Source organism: Carya illinoinensis, chromosome 15 (assembly GCF_018687715.1).
Source record: "Carya illinoinensis cultivar Pawnee chromosome 15, C.illinoinensisPawnee_v1, whole genome shotgun sequence".
Taxonomy (NCBI): domain Eukaryota; kingdom Viridiplantae; phylum Streptophyta; class Magnoliopsida; order Fagales; family Juglandaceae; genus Carya; species Carya illinoinensis.
Window position 1 is genome coordinate 41,426,679 of NC_056766.1, and position 20,996 is coordinate 41,447,674.

The 20,996-nt window shown below is 32.8% G+C and overlaps 1 protein-coding gene across 14 annotated transcripts in view; it reads right to left on the bottom strand.

The window, feature by feature from the left end:
- LOC122297078 overlaps positions 1–20,996 on the bottom strand; it is a 93,118-nt gene that overhangs the window by 32,940 nt on the left and 39,182 nt on the right. For all 14 annotated transcript variants that reach the window (XR_006238628.1, XR_006238629.1, XR_006238619.1 and 11 more), the window contains one exon: positions 18,263–18,332. Coding sequence is in view for 3 of the 14 variants with exons in the window: in XM_043106978.1 (XP_042962912.1) it covers positions 18,263–18,332 (70 nt within the window). In the remaining 11 variants the exon portion in view is untranslated. The remainder of the gene's footprint in view (positions 1–18,262; positions 18,333–20,996) is intronic.

Below are 20,996 nucleotides of genomic sequence, written 5' to 3' on the forward strand. Positions count from 1 at the left end.
TTTACACATGGTGCTGGGCCTCTTTCTTCTCCAGCTCAATCATTACTTATTACTTTTTAATTATTTAATACTGTAAATTACGACATTTTCAATCTAAAAAAAATATTTTTCTTCTTTTTAACTTTTTATCTTTTCTAATCATATTTATTCTTTAAGTAAATTAATAATCACTTATATAAAATGACATATATATTGACATAAAAACTAAAATTCATATAATAATAAAGTTTAAACTAAAATTCATATAATAATAAATTTTACAAATTCATTAATATGGTTTTTTTTGTTGTATATTATAGTTCCTTTTACTTTAGTTTCATTTTAAAAAATTTTAACTTATCCAATTTAGTCACATTAGTTTATAAATTATGAGATTTCTTTTATAAACTTAACAATTAAGAAATATCATGATATCTTATTGTTTAAACACAAAAGAATATTGTTAAAATTAAATGATAATATATACTTCGTTTGGGAGTTTAGGAAGGAATGAAATATAAACGAAAAGAGTAATTATATTATAGGTTATATATGAGATGAGATGATAAATAGAATAATAACGAGAAATATTGTTCTTCTTTTTACTTTTTTTTTTTTATCTTTTCTAATCATGTATCGTTTTAATTAAATGAATAATCACTCATCATGAAATGGACTATATTTCTATTTAAAGAATAATATAAACTAAAATATTGTGCAATGAACTTTAACGAAGTTGAATCAACCAACCAAATACTTTAGAACAAAGCATTCCGGTGTATTTGTGAATAAATAAATAGAGAAATAATTTATTTATAAAAAGATTTTATAAAAATAAATTTGTAAATAAATATGACTTGATATGATATATTAAATAGTAAAGTTATTTTTATAGTATAATAGATCTAATATATCATATGAAAGTAAATTAATTTATAAGTTTATTTTTATAAATCTTTGTACAACTGTAATATTTGTAAAATAAATATAACTCTAGTGATTATATCATATGTGAGTTTATATAAAATTAGATCAATTTATGATTTTATTTTTTTGAATTTTTTTATAATTATAATACTTTTAAAATAAATATAACTATAATAATACTATATTATAAACCGCATACGCGATGAGAAAATAAAAATTAAAAATTTAAACACTTTAAAGTTTTAATTCACGAAATATTTACTTCAATCCACAAAGTAATTTCTGTATTATATTTAACTGACGCATGGATGTATCATTAACTGGTATTCCGGCCGGCGGGTTCGGCCTCTTTCAATTATTATTGGAGTTGATAGGAACGTCTCCTGCCAGCTTTCAACCATAAATATAATTGATTTTTGTTTTTTTTCTCCCTCCCTCCTTTAATATATATTTTTGTATTATTTAAAAAAATTACAAATCAAAAAAAAAATTTACTACATATAAATCTACATATTATACATCACATTTAAAAAAATTAATTTTTTTAAATATATTATTTTTAAAATAATTAAATTATTCTACTTATTATTCATATACTAATTATTTGATAAAAAAAAATATATACGATGCGGAGTGTATAGAATTATGTTTACAATTTTTCAACCGAAAAAACTTCCTTTTGTTGGGATAAAGAACGCGTGACAGCTGTACAAGAAAACGTATGCCTTGGTCAAAAGATTCGCTGACAAACTTCTTTAGTATGCACTGTGGTGGGCCATTTCTCGAGGTCAATCATTCATTATTATTATTTTTTATCTATTTAATGGTGTAAATGATATTTTAAAATTAGAAATATTGTTCTTCATTTTATTTTTAATTTTTTCTAATCTTCTAATTAAATGAATAATCTTCACTGCATTAAATCAAATTGCATTAAATGATAAAATTTAAATCATAAATAAGTTTTTTCGAGATCAAAATTAAATTCATTTACTGCAAAAAATAAAAAATATATATATAGTTAAGATATAAATCTCATAATAATAAAGTTTACAAACTAAAATATATAATTTTTTATTGTATCTTTTACTTTAGTTTTAATTTAATAAAATTTTAATTTATTACATCAAATCATATTAATTAATGATTAAAGATTTTTTTATAAAATTAAAATTTAAATAAATAAAACCACTTATATGTTGAAGAAAGAATATCTTTATATAAAAGTAATGTATGTACAGAAATCAATATAATATAAATGATATCAATTATGATTGGATATATCATCACAGCGCATCATAAAATTATGTAAAAACTGCATCGGCAATCACGTGCATGCCGATCAAAATTCATAGGACACACCGATGCACATGACTAGGTGGGCTTCCCCAATTTTTCCCGTGTCAGACCTTCAGACTTCGTCTCAATTTAAATTCTCCCATTCATAAATATCTCAGAAGTGGGTAAGAGCACTGGTATTGGTCTCGATAAAATGAAGAAAACTTCAAAATTTGAATGGTTTGAAGGTTAAAAAGCTGGCATTGGATTCGGCAAACTCTAAAAGTCAAGTTTTGAGCTACAGTAAATTTAGTTTCACCTTCATCTTTGAAGACTCACTGTTTACCGTCTATCACATTATTTTATTATAAAATCACTTTTTTCAACTGCTTCCCTTTTCGCCGATTCCGTTTCTTTCTCACCATCTCTCTTCCTCTGTCTTTCTTCCTCTCCCAGACATTTCTTTCGCCCGTGAATCCGAAAAAAAATTTTCATCTCTCTCTTTCAATTTTTCCTCTCCATTTTCTCTCTTCCTTTTCTCTTTCTCTATCTTTCTCTCTTCTCTCTAGAGCCCGATACTCCCTCTCTCCCTTTCTCTCCATTTTTGATTTAGTTTTTGCTAAACCCAACCTCATAAACTCACCCTTCCCAATCTAAATCACGCTTGAGGAGCATAAGGAAATCTTAGTGATGTCATTCGAGTAAATCGCTCTTAAGGGGGTCGAGGAAATCACTGCCCAATCCAGGAAATCACTGCTTGAGAGTATTTTCTTGCATTTTTCTTGCATTTCTGTTCTGAATCACAAGGTTTCTCAGCTCCAAGCTCAATCGAGCACTTTTTCTAACCTTTCAATTTTCTTTTTACAAATTTCAGCGAATGGACTCGTAGCTTTTTTACCCATCAATGCGGTTGCTAAGCAGCGGTAGCCTTTTACTTCAATTTTTCCTTCTTTTGTGTGCGTATGTGTGCTTTTTTTTTTTTTTTTATATTATTGTTGGTGACTTTCCTTTTCTTGTTACTAGGTTGGACTTGAAGAGATATCACTTACTAATAGTTTACCCAGCTCCTTTGATGTTTGGGAAAATGCCAGAGGCCTTCCTTTTATTTTGACCTTGAGTTTTGTGATCTATATAGTCATTCAAACCTTGTGAAAATGGTTCTTTTCCTTGATATATACCCCATGCAAAGCAAATTTAGATAACGGTTACCAAGCAGGTCCCATGGCAAGGAAAATTAAGGAAAAAAAATTAGCGTGTATAATAATTAGGGACCTTATTTTACAGAATTTTCTTTTTGGAATAGGAGGTAGATCTTGTATATTTTCCCAAATATCAATGCCATGGGTGCATGTACCCATTTTTTCTTTCAGAAAAAAATCTTTGAACAATGCCATTTTATAAATATTTAGTGATTAAGTGCATGTTTAGAAGGAAAGCATCTACTCAACAACCTGTATATCTGAATTGCTTGAACAATCAATGCTTTGTCTAATGAGTAGGCTCAGTTGAGAATTTTTTCTGATAGGATAAATTTTGTAGTTTGTGTAACTAATTATTTGTTGGAATAGGGTAATTATGTGGTTCAAGTGCTTGGGATTGTTGATCGATGCTTGTAGTATTGATTTTTGAATTCACAAATATGCTTTCTAAAAGATAGGATTTAAAGGCCAAGAAAGCAATTCTTGAAAAAAGTGGAGGTTACAGTATTGCAGAAGTAGCTGCAAATAAGAGGGTTTTAAGGATTTTTTGGTTGGTCATTTGATGGCTAAAGAGTGTGAAAACTATATGTGAATTTGGGGTTTAAATAGGTTAAAGAAACAAATTTGTTTTGGGGGTAAGGATATATCATGCTTAACCAAGCTGTCTTTGTGGCATCAACTACTGAGTTGATGCTGACTATCTTTTAACTTGACATAACTTTTTAAAATTTCTCGTGAGTTGGCTATATCCTGGATTGATTACTTGTATTGTCTAGTGTTAGAACTCTCTTGATATTTAGTTATTAAGTTGATTGATTATTTTGGTTCTTTCTTTTTCTTTGTTTATCATATCTTCTTCTTGAGTCACTTTATCAAGCCAAAAAAGTTCTCTTGTATGATTCCCTAGCGATTAACATGAGATATTATAGATTCTACTCTCACAACCTTGGTAACATTTTCAGTCAACAGTCCAAAGTCCCAGGTTTGATCATGCTTCTACCTAGGGGTGCTACCCGCACCATACGGTGCGGGGTAGACCCCCCCCCCCCCCCCCCCCGCCCCCCGCCCCCGCATGGGGCGGATGGGGTAAATCTCCCCTGTCCCCCGCCCCCGGTGTGCGGGGGTGGGGTACCCCGTCCCGCATGACGGGGTACGGGGTGGGGGGGCAATCCGTCCGGCCCCCGCACCCCCGTTCTGGGCCTTGGGCCCAGGTGCATCTTCTGGGCCGAAAATGGCCCAGAAGCAATTTCTTGGCCATTTTGGGCCCAGAAACGGTTTCTGGGCCCAAAATGGCCCACAAGTATGTATTTTTGGCCCAAAAAAAGCTTGTAGGCCATTTTTATTTTTCAGCCCATAAAATTATAAGTAAAAAGGAAAAAAAAATTAAAAACCAGATTAAAAAAAAAAAAGTGTTATGAATAGTAATTGATTTTATGGCTAATAAAAGTTACTAGTCTAAGAGTCTAATACGTAATAAACTAATAATAATAACTAAGCTATTAAAAAATTGAAAGGCTAAACAATTACAAAATTACAAACATAAAAGTGTCCAAGGGACATTGTATCAACATTACAAATTATTAAATACAAAATTCAAACAAATAATTAAAAAATAAATATTCTAAAGAGGCTTGTCAGCTGTGGCTTGTCTTTGAGTCAATGGGTGTGACAGTTGGGGCGGCCTGGGCTTGAGCACATTTTTATGTTGCAGAGGTGCTAGACGTCTCATGTGTTACTACAAAAATTAATATTAAAATTAATAACGATGAAATGGAAATGAATATAAATAAATTAAAATAATAGAATAAAAAACATTTACCAGGTGGTCCAAATCCAGACTGATCACCACCCTCATCGGTCTCCTTAAAATCTAAAATATCCGGAACATGAATATCCTTTCCTATCGTCCAACTCTGTGTGCATATCAATGCCTCTACAGTTGTAGGAGACAATGAACTACGGAAATGATCCAATATACGACCTTCGGTACTAAAGGCTGACTCTGAGGCAACAATGCTAATAGGGATGACCAAAATACAGCGGACAATCTCAGAAATGATGGGATATTTCTTTGAGGCATTCTTCCACCATCCTAATATATCGAAATGATCATTATCATCTTGGACCATATCCGCTGACAAATAGTTGTCTAACTAAAAAACGACCTCCGTAGATTGATGGACTAGTGTGGGATTCTGTGCGAGGGTCTTAGTCCACGGCATTCTGCGCTTCTTTGTAGGAGGCCCGGTGACGGTGTCTGTAGAAGGCGTTGGGGTCGGTGTATGTGTCTTCGATGTAGTACCACCCTTAATTGCCATAAACTCGTCATACAATTTTTTCAGGGTATCTCGGGCCAATTCACCAATAATTTCAGTCCATACCTGATCGTGAACAAATCCCAACCCATATAACAAGCCTGAAACTTTCAGACGGGGATCAAGAATAACAGCCACATATAAGAAAATATTCATTCTAGTCAAATCTCCCCAATACTTGTCATATTTTAGCATCATGCTCACTACCATCACCCTCATCCTTTCATTGGAACCCCTACGCATATCTTCTAATTCTTCTTTTACCCTACATATTTGTTGACAAAACCCATGGGATGTAGGGTACAAAGAACCAGATATATTCAATGTGACATCATAAAATAATCCAAGAAAATCAACGAAAGTAGAAACTACCACCCAATCATCATCATTAGGCTTTCGTGATCCATCGTGCTCATCAAAGTATTTGACATATTGGATGTCTTCATCACCCAATAATTGAAAGGATGCCTTATATTCTTGGGCCGCCTCCAACATCAAGAAGGTTGAGTTCCATCTGGTAGGCACATCAGTACAAAGACCCTTCTTCGATGTTATGCCCGCAGCCTTTGCAGCAACTTTGAATTTCTCCAATCTAGAAGGAGAAGACCTCACCCATTTCACAGCCATTCTAACTCGTGCAACCGCGTCATCAACATCTTTCAACCCCTCAGTCACAACTAAATTCAAAATATGTGCAACACATCTAACATGCAAGTATTCACCACCCAAGAATGTCTTATTTGCATCTTTAAGATAATTCTTTAGATACCCCAATGCGACATCATTAGACGACGCATTATCAACTGGCACAGACAAAACTTTTTCCAACCCCCACTCCTTTATTGCGGCCTCCAAGGCCTTCCCAATCGTCTCACCCTTATGATCAGTTATTTGACAAAATTTAATAATTTTTTTGTGCAGAACCCAATCAGCATCAACAAAATGCACAGTCAACGACATGTAATTCATATTTTGGATTGAAGTCCAAGTATCGGTAGTGAGGCAAACTACCAAAGCCGCCAATTGGCCCCTCAAAACATCTTGTCACGGAGGTACATCTTCTTAATATCCTTTGCCACAGTGTGACGAGAAGGAAGTACAAATCTTGGTTCCAACTCTTGGACAAACTCTTGGAACCCTTTACCCTCCACAAACTGAAAAGGCAGCTCGTCCATGACAATCATACGAGCTAACTTTCTTCTACACTCATCGGGGTTATACTTCGTATACCCCTTCAATGTTGGCACCCCGGCCCCACTACTCCCATCCGCCATTTTAAAATCTAGTCTAGATTGACCCTTCTCTACTAAGGATTTTAAAATTGGACTCTTCTTGCATTGTTCCTCTAGATGGACCTTCAGCTGGGATGTACCATGTTTCCTATAGTGACATCCATACATTTTTCCACAGTGATTACATTTAGCTTGTGGGTTGTTCGGGTCACCACCCACTAGTTTGGTAAAGTGTTGCCAAACTATGGATACAGGTTTCTTGCCCTGTGTGGGCTTCGGAGCAGGGCAAGGTGTACTTGTTATAGGGGTAAGAGTAGGGTTAGTTTCTGGGGTAGGGGTGTTGGCTGGGGAAGGCGAGCTATCACTGAAATTCGAAGACATTCCTTGTTGCCCAGATGACTAACACAAGAGGGGGGTGAATTGAGTTGTATTAAAAAAAATAACAATTATAAATCAAATATATAATATAAAATATAAACAAAATATGAAATGACAATAAATATAAAGAGTAAGGGTAAGAGAGAAGCAAACTCAGTATGTTAACGAGGTTCGGCCCCACTGCCTACGTCCTCGCCTCAAGCTACCCCTTGAGGATTCCCAAATTCACTATTCAACCTCCTTCAGGTGGAGATAGAAACCTATTACACCTTTGAACAACACCGCTACAAAGGATCCGTGTAGAACACCCTCTACACTTGCAATCACCTTACACGTGGTGATTCAACTATTCCTCGTATAGAATACTTTCTACACGCACAAGGGTTATACACACCCTTTTTCTGATACAAAAGCTGATAGTGGGTAGGTTATCAGAAAACACTCCTCAATGAGTGAAATAAGAACAATACAGCGCAAACTATATCTCTCAAAATGAACAAAGATTAATGCTCCATGCTTAGAGAAGAGAGAATGAAAACTTTGAATTAATGTTGTATGCTCTTGGTGTTGTAAATGTGAAGCTCTCAAATGATCTATTTATAGGCATATGAGACTTCATATTCAAATTTAAAAAGATTCACATGTCAAAAATAACATCATTCACTTTTTCAAAAAATTCAAATAAAAGGTTCTTCTTTTTCAATTGTCAAAGACAACATCATTCACTTTTTCAAAAAAATCAAACCTAATATTTTACTTTTGGCATATGACAAAAGGAGCACACTTTCCTTTAAAAAAAAAAATTCAAACCTAATCTTTTACTTTTTGCATATGACAAAAGGAGCACACTTTCCTTTTCAAAAAATTCAAACCTAATCTTTTACTTTTTGTATATGACAAAAGGAGCACACTTTACTTTTCAAAATTTTCAAACAAAATCATCTACCTTTTGTATAAGTCTAAAAAAGCATCAATCACTTTTGAAAATATTCAAATAAAACATGCACATGTGAATGATGACAATCAATCATCTTTAATATTTTCAAAGTTCAACCCTTTAATCAAGGCATGCACATGTAAAAGATGACAATCAATCATCTTTAATATTGTCAAAGTTCAACCCTTTAATCAAGGCATGCACATGTAAAAGATGACAATCAATCATCTTTCAAAATTTTCAAATTTAATTTTCAAAAATATTCATGCACATGTGGAAAATGTATTTTAATGCTTTATGATAAAATATTAATTTTGAGCATTAATCCTAATTTTGAATTTTGAAGAGATTTACAACATTACTCTATAACTTTAATGTGAACTTGTTCCCTTCTTGCTCATGCTTGTTTCCTTGATGTGCTTGACTCCATTGTGTAGACAACTTGAGCTTGAGACTTCTTTATTCTTTGAATTCATTTGTTATCATCAAAATTCATGTGTAGATATATAATTACACAAAACTTGAAACCTTAGGTTCAACATTCCTGGTTCTCCAACAAAAAAAAATAAAAATAAAATTCAAAGTGCAATCCAACACAATCAGGGCAAAATGCATACAAAACCAAATACATCAAAAAAATAATTGGGTTTCGGATTGAAACCCCGGATTGGGGTTCCAATCCGAAACCCCTCAATCAAGTTAGGCCCCTCATTGATTGAAACCCCTAATATTATTTTTCATGATTACACAAACTCAAATACTTATTCTAATATTTTGTGAAATCAACATTTCCGACACTCACATACATAAATATAAATAGCATTATAATATTATTTTTCATAATATAATTTTAAACATATTAATGTGTCATGCATCAATAAATGAATATGATTTTCTTACATGATCAACGTTACCAACCCAATAGGATGTGCCTAAATTCTAAAAGAAAATTGTACTTGCCTTCTTAACTAAAAGGATAATTTATTATTATCTTGAGGCATACAGATAGAATACCTTAATAAAAAACAAATTGATCATGAATGATATATTTTATTATTTATAATTACACTTAATTAATGATGTAGTACGTATATACATTTTAAATGTTTTGATGTGCAAATCACTTAATAGCAATGACTTAGGACAGATTTAAAAGACACAATTGCCAACTTTGGACTGTTTAAAAGAAAGCTAATTGCCAATAGTACTTAAAAAATGCAATGGATCTATAACCCTATGCAGTTTAAATATATTATATCCCGTTAAATGCAAAGGAAATATTGAATTTAATTGTTACATTTCTAATTACTCTCAATTTTTTAATAGTTTACAAACTAGTTTCTAAACCCCATAAAAAAATTAGGGTTTCGGATTGGAACCCCACAATCCGAAACCCTAAATCAAATTTAGGGGTTTCAATAGTTGAAACCCCTAAATCAAATTAGGGTTTCGGATTGGAACCCTAATTTAATTTAGGGTCCCAATCCGAAACCCTAACCCCTAAATTGATTTAGGGGTTTCAATCATGAAACCCCTAAATCAATTTAGGGGTTAGGGTTTCAATGAAATTTACAAAAAAAAAAAAAACAATCCAATGAATCCAAAGTTCCAAACAATCACACAATCACACGAATCCACAGCACACAATTCACAAATCCCATCATCCATCTCCGATTCAACCCCATCCTACCTCCAATCCCCGATCAAAACTAAAATAAAAAATAAAAAATAAAAACTCAACGGAGAAAATCAAAAGAGGAGGAGAAATGTTACCGTGCGGCGTGCGTGCGGCGTCGTGCGAGAGAGAGGGAGGATGGAATACGTGCGGCGGACGGACTGGTTGCCGGTGGGAGGAGGGAACACCGAACACGGGGGCATTGCAAACGGGGAAGGCCGAAGGGGGAGGAAGGGACTCGGGAGGGGAGGGGAGGGGAATCAGGGGATCGGGGGGGGGGGGGGGGGGTATGGGTTAGGGTTAACATTTTACTGAAACGGCGCCGTTTTGTCCACCACAAAACGGTGCCGTTTCAGTTAAGTATCTGGTTATATAATATATAATATATAATATATTATATATTATATATATAACCGGTGCGGGGCGGGGGAAAAACGGACTGGGGGGGTCCGTTTCCGTCCCCCGCCTCCGCTGGGGGTGGTTATACGGGGCGGGGCAAACGGGGCGGGTCAGCGGGTTCTGGGGCCCCGCTGCCCACCCCTACTTCTACCCTCAGTTTGATTACTAAATTTGATCATTGGGATTTCCACATTTTCTCATCTTTATTATGAGGGTTCATATTATCCTTCTGCTTTGTTTGTTTGAGATATGTGGTTGATAAATGACATTTACCACAGCCAATGAGCAGACTACTACAATAATTGATGGTAAGTCAATTGCGGGGTAGATTATGTCCAGAATAGCTTGTGAGGTCTGGAGGATGAAGGAGTCCATTGGAAGGGTTCCTGGATTGGCTGTCATTATGGTGGGACAGAGAAGGGACTCTCAAACTTATGTACGCAACAAGATAAAAGCTTGTCATTATGGGTTTTCAATATCTTTGTATAGAAGAATTGGTGGCCACTGATATTGCACTAAAGTGTGATTTTTCCAAATTGTAGATGTATATATTTGTTTCATAAATTGTATATATAATTGTTGGGTAGAAGAAGGTTTGGCAAAATGAGTTTGTTGGATAATTAGGTTGAGGAAAATAATTAGTTAGGAAACAATAATTTAAGTCTCAATTTAATTATTAATGTACATATGCTTAGTATAATTGCAAAATATGAAAAAAAATTATATTTTTTAAAATATTATTATTAAAAATAATATTATATTATTATTTTGATGAATCTAATGGCTAATCCAATGTGAGGTTATAGATAGAAAGGTTATGAATTTATGGAAAACATATACTTTTCATCAAATTTTGAAGATGGCTTTGATGAAGCCAATGTGGATGCTCTAAGAGAAGTGAAACTTCTCGGCAACTTCTTCGCAACAACCATGCTTGCTAGCTAGCATGTCAATCATAACACTACATTCAAATTAAGGATTGTTTATGGGGATCAATTAAGTTCAGTTTGGTAGTAGAAAATTTTGAGATGAGAATTTTTAATTTTAAGATAAAATATTAAAATATTATTATTGTTTTGATATTAAAAAAATTAAATTATTTATTATATTTTGTATAAAAATTTTAAAAAATTATAATAATAAAATGAGATTTTTAATTTTAAGATAAGAATTTTTATGGACCAAATCGAGCCTAATTCAAAGGGATGAATGGAAGTGGCAACTTCATTTCTTCATTTCATTTTTATTTGTTTATTCATTATTCGATTTGCTATTTGGTTGCCGGCTGAGATCTAATTCAAGTTCAAAGTCTAATGCAAATTTAGAAAATAGCTTTTTATAACCTTTCTTTTATAAACTAAACATTTCTATTTAAAGAATAATATAAACTAAAATATTATGTAACGAAGCTTAACGAAGTTGAATCAGCCGACTAATTAGTTGTCAAACAGAGAAATGACTTAGTAATAAAAGAGATTTCTTAAAAATAAATTTATAAATAAATTTAATTTTATATGGTATATTATATAGCAAAATTATTTTTATGAGTTTTTTTTATAATTATAACATTTCTAAAATAAATATAACTCTAGTATTATAAAATTGCTATGCGATGGAAAAGTAAAAAAATAAAAAATCAAACCCTATAATCCATGAAATATTTAGTTAAATTCTTAGTTCAGTTTAGCTCATTAAAATTTTTATTTTAAATTTTAAATTTTTATTTTATTATTATAATTTTTTAAAATTTTTATATAAAATATAATAAATAATATCTTAATAAGTGAAAGTTGAGAAAATTAAAATGAAAGAAGATAAAAGTGGGAGAGAGGGCAGGAGATAGAGTAGACTTGACCATCATGATGATGAGTGTACAGTACTAACGTGTGACAGCTTTACAAAAGTAAAACCTCATGCATTGGCCACCAATTTCTTTCTTCAGCAACTTCTGGTGGTGGGTCTCCTCTCGCGTGGTGGGCCACAAAAAGCGTTAGCGCGATGGTCATAGAAGGAACGCGGCCACAAACTTTTCAGCAAGTATTTCATAACTCTAGTTTGAGTTTGGGTGTCGGTAGGATTGAGATATATTATGAATATTAATAAAAAAATAAATATTAAAATAATAATAATATATTAAATACTAATAAAAGATAATAAATAATAATAAAAAAATAGATAAAAAATAAAAAATAATAATAAAGTATATTGAGAAGTGTTAAGACACTTGACACCTAAACATAGAAAAGAAATATTTTTTTATCTAACACGATACATTATCCTTATTTTTATATTTTATTTTTTTAATTAATTAATTTTTTTATTCATTATTCATATATTATTCATTTGATAATAAAAAAATAAAAAATAATGTATAATATATGATGATAAACATAACTTTTCATAATTAAATAAATAATCACTCAAATGCATGCACTCCATCAACATGTACGACATGTATATTGATATAAAATAACAGGATCAGAATTAAATTATTTTCTTATGCTTTTTTATGCTACCGCAAAATATATACCACGTGCATAAAGTAAAATAATTTTTTTTAATTTTTTAATTGAACAAAAACTAAAATTAACTTTTTTAGTTTACGAGATCTTCCAATACTAATACATCAAGTTACATTAATTTATAAATTATGTGATTTCTTTTATAAATTTAACAATAAAAAAAATCATGATATCTTATTGGGAAATGTTGAAATAGATCAGTAATGACTGTATAGACATAAAACCATAGAATACTCTATCTATATAAATAGAGGTTAAAGCACACATTAGAGATAACTTGAAAAAAAAAATGAAATACATCTCCAAGCTGACCCTGCACTATAATATTATGTGCAATATCCATCCGACAATTCATCTTCGATAATATAATTTTAATGCAACATCAAGGTTGTGCCACTTGTCTAGATTGATTAGTTTTTACTATCGTTGATGTATTTTTCGGTCTCATCAATATGGTCAGATGATCCTTTCCTCTATCACCTTGGTTGTGGTGCGTTTGAAATGATCATACATGTATTGTTTCATGATAAATACTGGAAATTAATAAGACAATTCATGATTTAATGGCTAGATACTGAAGCCTATATCCACGATCTTGGATGTAAAACCTACCAAAGTATAGTCTGATACAAGCTCTAAATCCTCCCTTAAGTCCTCTCCAATTACTCTCGCAATTCTCTTTAAAGAATGCCTTTGAGATCTCTTATTCCCTCCCCCCCGCACCCCCCTCCCCCCAAAGTCCCTTTCCCTTACATTTTGTCTTGAATTCCATCTTTACGTGAAAATGATCAAGTGTGCTTATGAGCAAATAGTGGCGCGACGAGCAATCCTAAGAAATATGGAAAAACAAAGTTTCTTTAATGAAGTAACTTGAAAAGTTGTGTACAACAAATATACATGATGATAATAGCAATGATCAATAACCTTACCACAAGTACTTTATCTTGAGAAAATATTTCTGATCAATATATGTTGTGTTAAACTTGTCCGGTGAAGAGTGGAGATTGGATTTCTTCCTAGAGTTTGGAAACAACAATCAAGGAGTAAAAAACTTAAATCTTATTGAGTCACCATGACTTATTGTTTGTAAACGATTGTGACTAACATGCGACACACAAATCTCTTAGGATACTAGTAATGATTTATGCATCTTCATATGTAAAATCACATATTTTGAAGATTGATTTTGTATATAAAGAAAAATTCCTATATTTTTTCCTAAAATATATGAAGAAAAATTCCTATATTATTATTATTATTATTTTCCTAAAATCGGGATAGTTCAATAAATTCGAGTCAAATTTAATATCTAAGTCCAATAAATTTAATCTATCATATATATATATTCAACAACATAGAAAAATCCACACATAGTCTATGTGTGGTCTAATTTCATACAAATTCATAACTTGGACAATTCTACTCCATACAAATTTAATGTTTGCAAAATACATACCATACAAATTCAACTTTCAACCAAAAAACCTCCATACAAATTTAAATAAATTCCGTATATCAAAATTAACTTATTAGAAAATCCACAAATTAATTTTAATACAACTTGACAAATAAATAATTATAGAAAATAAAGGGGGCAAAGAAAGGAGAAATTACTTGTCGGCCACTACTTCTTGTCAACCTTCAAAGTCACCATACTCTATTTTAGAAAAGATGCTGTTTCCACATCTGTAACATTTTTCAAAGATAATATAATATATTATGGGGTCTAATATCCATACAAAAAAGCATGAAGCCATCGTACTCTTGACTTCAGCAACGTCTATTTTACTCATGGTGCTGTGTCGACTCTTTCTAGTTCTCGAACTCAAATCATTTGTTATTATTTTTAACTATTTAATGGTGTAAATTAGGACATTTTAAAATAAAAAATTAATTTTTTAATTAAACACAAACTAAAATTAACATGTTTAGTTTAGGTAGAGATCTCGTAATAATAAAGCCACTTGTGCCGGAAACTTAGCTTGATAAAATATAAATATTTCCCGATCATATATTTACAATTAGTTATACTTTACATTCATTTTCTCGGTACCAGTCATTCATTTTTCAAGAAAGTGGGTATCAATTTAAATTTATAAATCATATGTTAAATTTATTTTATAATAAAAATAATTTTATAATTTTTAAAAAATTAATTTTTTTCTTATTTTTTCTTCATCCTCCCTCTATTTTTTTTTTATTTGAAAAAACTACAAACCAAAAAAAATTCCTTTTGTTAGAGTAAAGAACGCGTGACAGCTGTACAAGAAAAGGCATGCCTTGATCAAAAGATTCGCTGCCAAACTTTTTCAGTACGCACTGTGGTGGTCCATTTCTCGAGGTCAATCATTAATTATTATTAGTATTTTTTTATCTATTTAATGGTGTAAAGGATATTTTTAAATCAGAAATATTGTTCTTCTTTTTATTTTTTATCTTTTCTAATCATATATACTAGCTAGCTACGGTCTTTATTGCTCATGGTTTTTTGGTTTTTAAGCAAAGATATGATGCTAACAAGTTAAAAGTTTGAATTCTTTGTGACAAAAAAAAAGGAAACAGAGTTTGAACTCTTGCTTGAATTCAAACAATATATACACATATCAATTAAATGATAAAGTGAAACCATCACATTGGCTTTTCATGAACTGGGTTGTAAAATAGTGAGTCCATTGTTTTAAAAAGTTAAAAGTTTGAATTCTTTGTCGGAAAAAAAAAAAGGAAACAGAGTTTGAACTCTTGCTTGAATTCAAACAATATATATACATATATATAATTGATAAAATGAAACCATCACATTGACTTTTCTTGAACTGGGTTGTAAAATCGTTGGTCCATTGTTTTATTCTTAATACACTGGTGTTAGTATTTTAATAGTTAATAGCCAAGCCTGCTTCTTGAGTTCGCCTGGCACCTCACCTTTTTGGAAATTTGTCTACTTGGCTGTTTATCGTGTGGATAGACCTTTGATCCAACCCCTAAAGCACACTTGGCTCTGAGAAATCAGAGAAAGGGAAAAAACAAAAAACAAAAGATGCTTCTTGATCCTAGGCAATCAAAAAGCCCGATAGATTATGATTTTAATGGAAGCTTATGGAATGAAACTTGCTCTCTACAAGTCATGAGCCTTAGGTATTTTTTGAATCATCCAATAGCTGTGAGTAACAAAAAGAACAGGGTATTTTTTGCAGTCCACAGATGATATGAAGTTTGGTTGTTAGGTGAACCGATTGCATCTTCCCATCTCATTTAAGGTCAATTTCTGCACTGTAGTTTGCTTATTGGTCACTTTATCAACTATATACATGTATATATATTTTTAGTAGAGATATTTTGAATTCTTTGTAGATTGGAGATTTGAGAATTCCATGGGTGCAGCAAATCCAAATGAAGAGGGCTCAAAACTTGAAGATTCCAGCTCTCCACATAATGAAACCAAAGTCTATTGCCAAACCCGAGAGGACCATGACCAAAACTATGTCTCCAAAATCAAAATGATTCATATATTGTAATTTTTTATTTTATAATGCAATGTATAAATACAAAATAATGTAGTGAATTATATTGTGTGTTGCATACATTTTTACATGATGAATGTTGTATATATTTTCTTTTGCATGCATTTAGTTAAAATGATAATTAGTTTCTAACTTTAGTTATTTTTTACATTAAGTTTTCTATTTTGATATATTTTTATTATTATGGACCATGTTCAATGCATTATGTTTTCTAATATGATTTTTTGAAATATATGCTTGTAAAAAAATTTTTTAAAAAATTAAGCTTTTCAAGATTAATTTTTATTTTTTTGCAAAAATTTAATAATATATAGGCTTTTCTATTTATTAAAAAAAGAAGAAGAAGAAGAAGAAGAAGAAAAGAGAAAACGCGGGTTCAGTGCCAAACCAAGGAATTTGGATTCATTTGGGTTCCAATTCGGGTCATAACTCGGCTAGTCCGGGTTGGACCCAGTCTGGGTTTGAAATCCGGTTTCCGAGTTGGGCATACCCGAGTACCCGGTCCAAAACCCGGATGAACAACCCTACTCTTCTATAGTTCTATTGAACCTCCCTCCCTCCCTTCAGAATTGGAATGCGATATATGGTATTTACTGGTAGGGCATCTAAAAAATTCAACTAATTAAGATTTTGTAGATATTTTCATATTATTTAAATAAGTTTTTATTATTAGTTTTTTTAATACCAATAAATTTATAATAGCTTTCACTACTGACGCTATATATTCTTATCAGCGTAACAATATATATGCCAGCTCATTTATTAATTACCAGTGTTTCATTGATCAATTTTTAGCATTTTGTAAATGCCGCCAATGCTATATAATTATTACCGGTGTAACACTATAAATGCTGATTAATCAATGGCCGGCGTAAAATTAATCAATGGCCGACATTTATTCAAACAATATAAACGTCGAAAAACTCAACACTTTACCAGCGTAAACTTTATCAATTGTCGGCATTTTGTGAAACGCCACTGATGCTATATATTATCACCGGCGTAATATTATAAATGTCGGCAAACACGGTTAATATAATGGCGTATAATCAATAAATTAGTGGCGTTTATTTAAACGCCACAAAAACCATATATTATTACCGACGTAACAATATAAATGCCGGGAAACTATTAATTTCCCGGCTCATAATTACTATATTGGTGGCGTTGTTATAAACGCCGCCAAAGCTATATATTATTACCGGCGTAACAATTTAAACGTCGGAAATCTCAATAATTTACCGGCGGAAACATTAAACGCCGGTAAATTTATATATGTGCCGGCGCATAAACAAACGCTGCGCATATAAACGCCGCCAAGTTTACCTTTTTTTGTAGTGGCTCTTCAGAAAGTATGAAATGCTTTAAGAAAAAAAAAAAATCAGTAAATTGGGTCAGAGTTTACAAGCTTCTCAAAGCATCTTCCATGTTGATTAGAGTTTACTAAATGATATACATAAACTTCCTGGATGATATATATGACATTCCACTTGTGTTAGAAGATGCAGGGGATAAAAGCAGCAAAAAAGGGTACGTTTTAGTGATAGAAAATGTTTTCACTTGTGTTAGAAGATCAATTATGTTAAGTTTTGGCCTAGTCTATGCCACCTAATCGGTTTAGAAAAGATCGGTTCCCATGGTTTGGTGATAACTCATAAGTATTTATTTTAATATTACTTTCCCTTTTACTTATAAAAAATAACTCAAGTAATTATCACCACCTCTAATGAAACCAGAAAACATAAAAAGTAGAAAAACTCAAACATAAGGTTAAAGATGCAGCATTGTTAGAAGAACAAGCACTCTAGAAGTTGGCGAAAGATATAAATAACTGATGTTATCAAACTCGAAAGAAAGAAGCAAGAGGAGAGAGTTGTAATCATGGGATTGTGGGAACATTGACCAGGGCAAAAAGCTTTGATGTTGTTGTTTTTGCAGAGGGTAGCATCCACTGGTACTTCATCCTGCTTTCTCTACATCAAATTTAAAAAAAAAAATTAAGAAAAGAAAATAACAAAAGAGCTGCTTTTCAATGCACTGCCATCAGTAAAATTAAATCATTATCCCACAACGCAATAGACAGAATACGGGCATTCCAATCAGGCCATTGTCTTATAATACCGATTAAACTTGAAAAAAATTAGACTTTATTTTGCAACATTTTTGAAAGGGCACAATGTTGGTGACTTGTGTTATGGTATAACTGTTGCGCCTTTAGCCTGTCCAAAATCACACAAGACGATATTTAAGTGATTCAGTAAATTGTCTATATCCACTGGAGCCTCTTTTACTGAGTTTGTATGAGATTACAACACTCAACACTTTCTCTCTCACGTCCTCTCTTTCTCTGAATTTTGCCCACAACCCTCTGCTTCAATCTCTCACCTCAGTGAGGATGGTTTTAATCTTCAGCAAATGACCTCCTTTTATAGGAGAAGCCATGGGGACAAAACTCCCACACTTCTTGACCAAGAGGAAGGCTTCTTTCGGTGCAACAATTTTGGTCAATATTTGCTGCCAGAGAAGGGACTTTCGGTGGGTGGGTGGCTGCAAGTTCAAATAGCATTTCACACTTGGGGGTTTCCAACAATCACCCCCCCACCCAAGTGTGCCATACTAGGATGCTACAAACGATTGCATCCTTCAAATGATTGCATTCCCTCAGTGGAATGCTTGTTAGCCATGAGAGATTTCCGCTATCAAATGCATCTGCAGGTACGTCTTCAAATGGATGTCCAGATGCCTCTCCAAATGTATCTTCAAATGCATCAGCATTGTCTACATCCACACAGCTTGTAAGGAATTTTCTTCAGAGGAGATTTACAAGTGCTCAACTACACAATCTCAACTCCCTAGGATTCTTCTTTTGCTCGAGTTCATGAATCCGCACTCATGTACATCTTGAGCAAACTGAGTTTCGCTCGAGCAACACTTTCTCTCTCACATCCTCTCTTTCTCTAAATTTTGCCCACAGTCCTCTGCTTCGATCTCTCACCTCAGTGAGGATGGTTTTAATCTTCAGCAAATGACCTCCTTTTATAGGAGAAGCCATGGGGGACAAAACTCCCACACTTCTTGACCAAGAGGAAGGCTTCTTTCGGTGCAACAATTTTGGTCAATATTTGCTGCCAGAGAAGGGATTTTCAGTGGGTGGGTAGCTGCAAGTTCAAATGACATTTTACACTTGGGGGGTTTCCAACAATAACATGTCTACGTCTTCAAATTAAACTGTGAGCTTTTATATCAAAGTAATAGAAATTAAGCATCCAGAACCATAATTGTTCCAAAACAAAGAAAATCAACACGAACCAAAAAAGCTCAAAGCCCTTACAGAAGAAATCACCAAACAAACAATAATCAAAACAAGTTCCAAACGGCAACCAAAAAACAACAAAAATCTTTTTCCAGAGAAAGCAATAACCTAGAGAACAAACCAAAGGTAAGAGTAGAAAAATAATTCAATCCAACCAGATCAACTTTGCTGGTCTTCGACAGTGGCATCTGCTCTGCGATCCAAAGGCGTAATGGCTTCAAGCATCTCCTCCTTGAGAGTCTTGGAATCTTTTCCTTACTTCAGGAAAGCAGGAGAAAAAATAAATTTTGGCTCTCCATTGATAGGGTCGGAGGTGCTTGAAAGGTTGTGGGTGATGGCCCATGGAATTGGCTAGGGTTGGGAATCATAAGGCAGTTCGATGAGGCTGAGAGAGAGAGTGAGCAGATGGCAAGAGAGAATGGGAAGATCAAAGAGAGGGAACCGTCGAGGGTTCAGAGTGGGCGAAGAAGAAATGAAAAATATTTGAACTTCAGGGATTTGGGTTTTTCCCCTTTTTCGTATTTAATTGTGATCTTTTTTACGCGATCTAGTGTTCCTACAAATAGTTTACTAAAGGAAAATTTTATATACCATATTACCATTTCTCTTGCATCATTTTAAATAAAATGTGACATATTCATCATCATTAAATGATTATTTATTGCATGTTTCTTTATCATCAAATGGTGATAAATGTGCTACATCATATATAGTGAGATGCAAGTGAGATAGTGGTGTGTATAGAAACACTAATTTCTCCCATTAAAAGGCCTAATAGGAGGAGTATAATAATCCTTATAAAGCCCAGGATGAGTTTGTTCCTAAGTCGTGTGAGACTTCTCAATACGCCCCCCCTCATGTGGGGGCCGGTATTTTCGATATCATCATCGTGGGTAGGTCGTAGGAGTCCATCATCGGTCATAAGTTAGCCTGCTCTGATACCATATAGAAACACAAATTTCCCCCCTTAAAAGGTCTAATAGGATAAGTATGGTAATTCCTTATAAAACCTAGAATGAGTTTATTCCTAAGTTGTGTGAAATTTCTCAATACGTCGGTATTTTTGGTACCATCATCATGGGTAGGTCACAGGAGCCCATCATCGGTCATAGGTTAGTCTGCTATGATACCATATAGAAACACCAATTTCTCCCTTTAAAATGTCTAATAGGAGGAGTATGGTAACTCCTTATAAAATCCAGGATGAGTTTGTTCCTATGCCGTGTGAGACTTCTCAATAGTGTGATGTATAACATTTACTCAAGGACATAAATATGTTGAAATATGAGGAATATTGCATGTTGATACCAAGCAAAATAAAAAT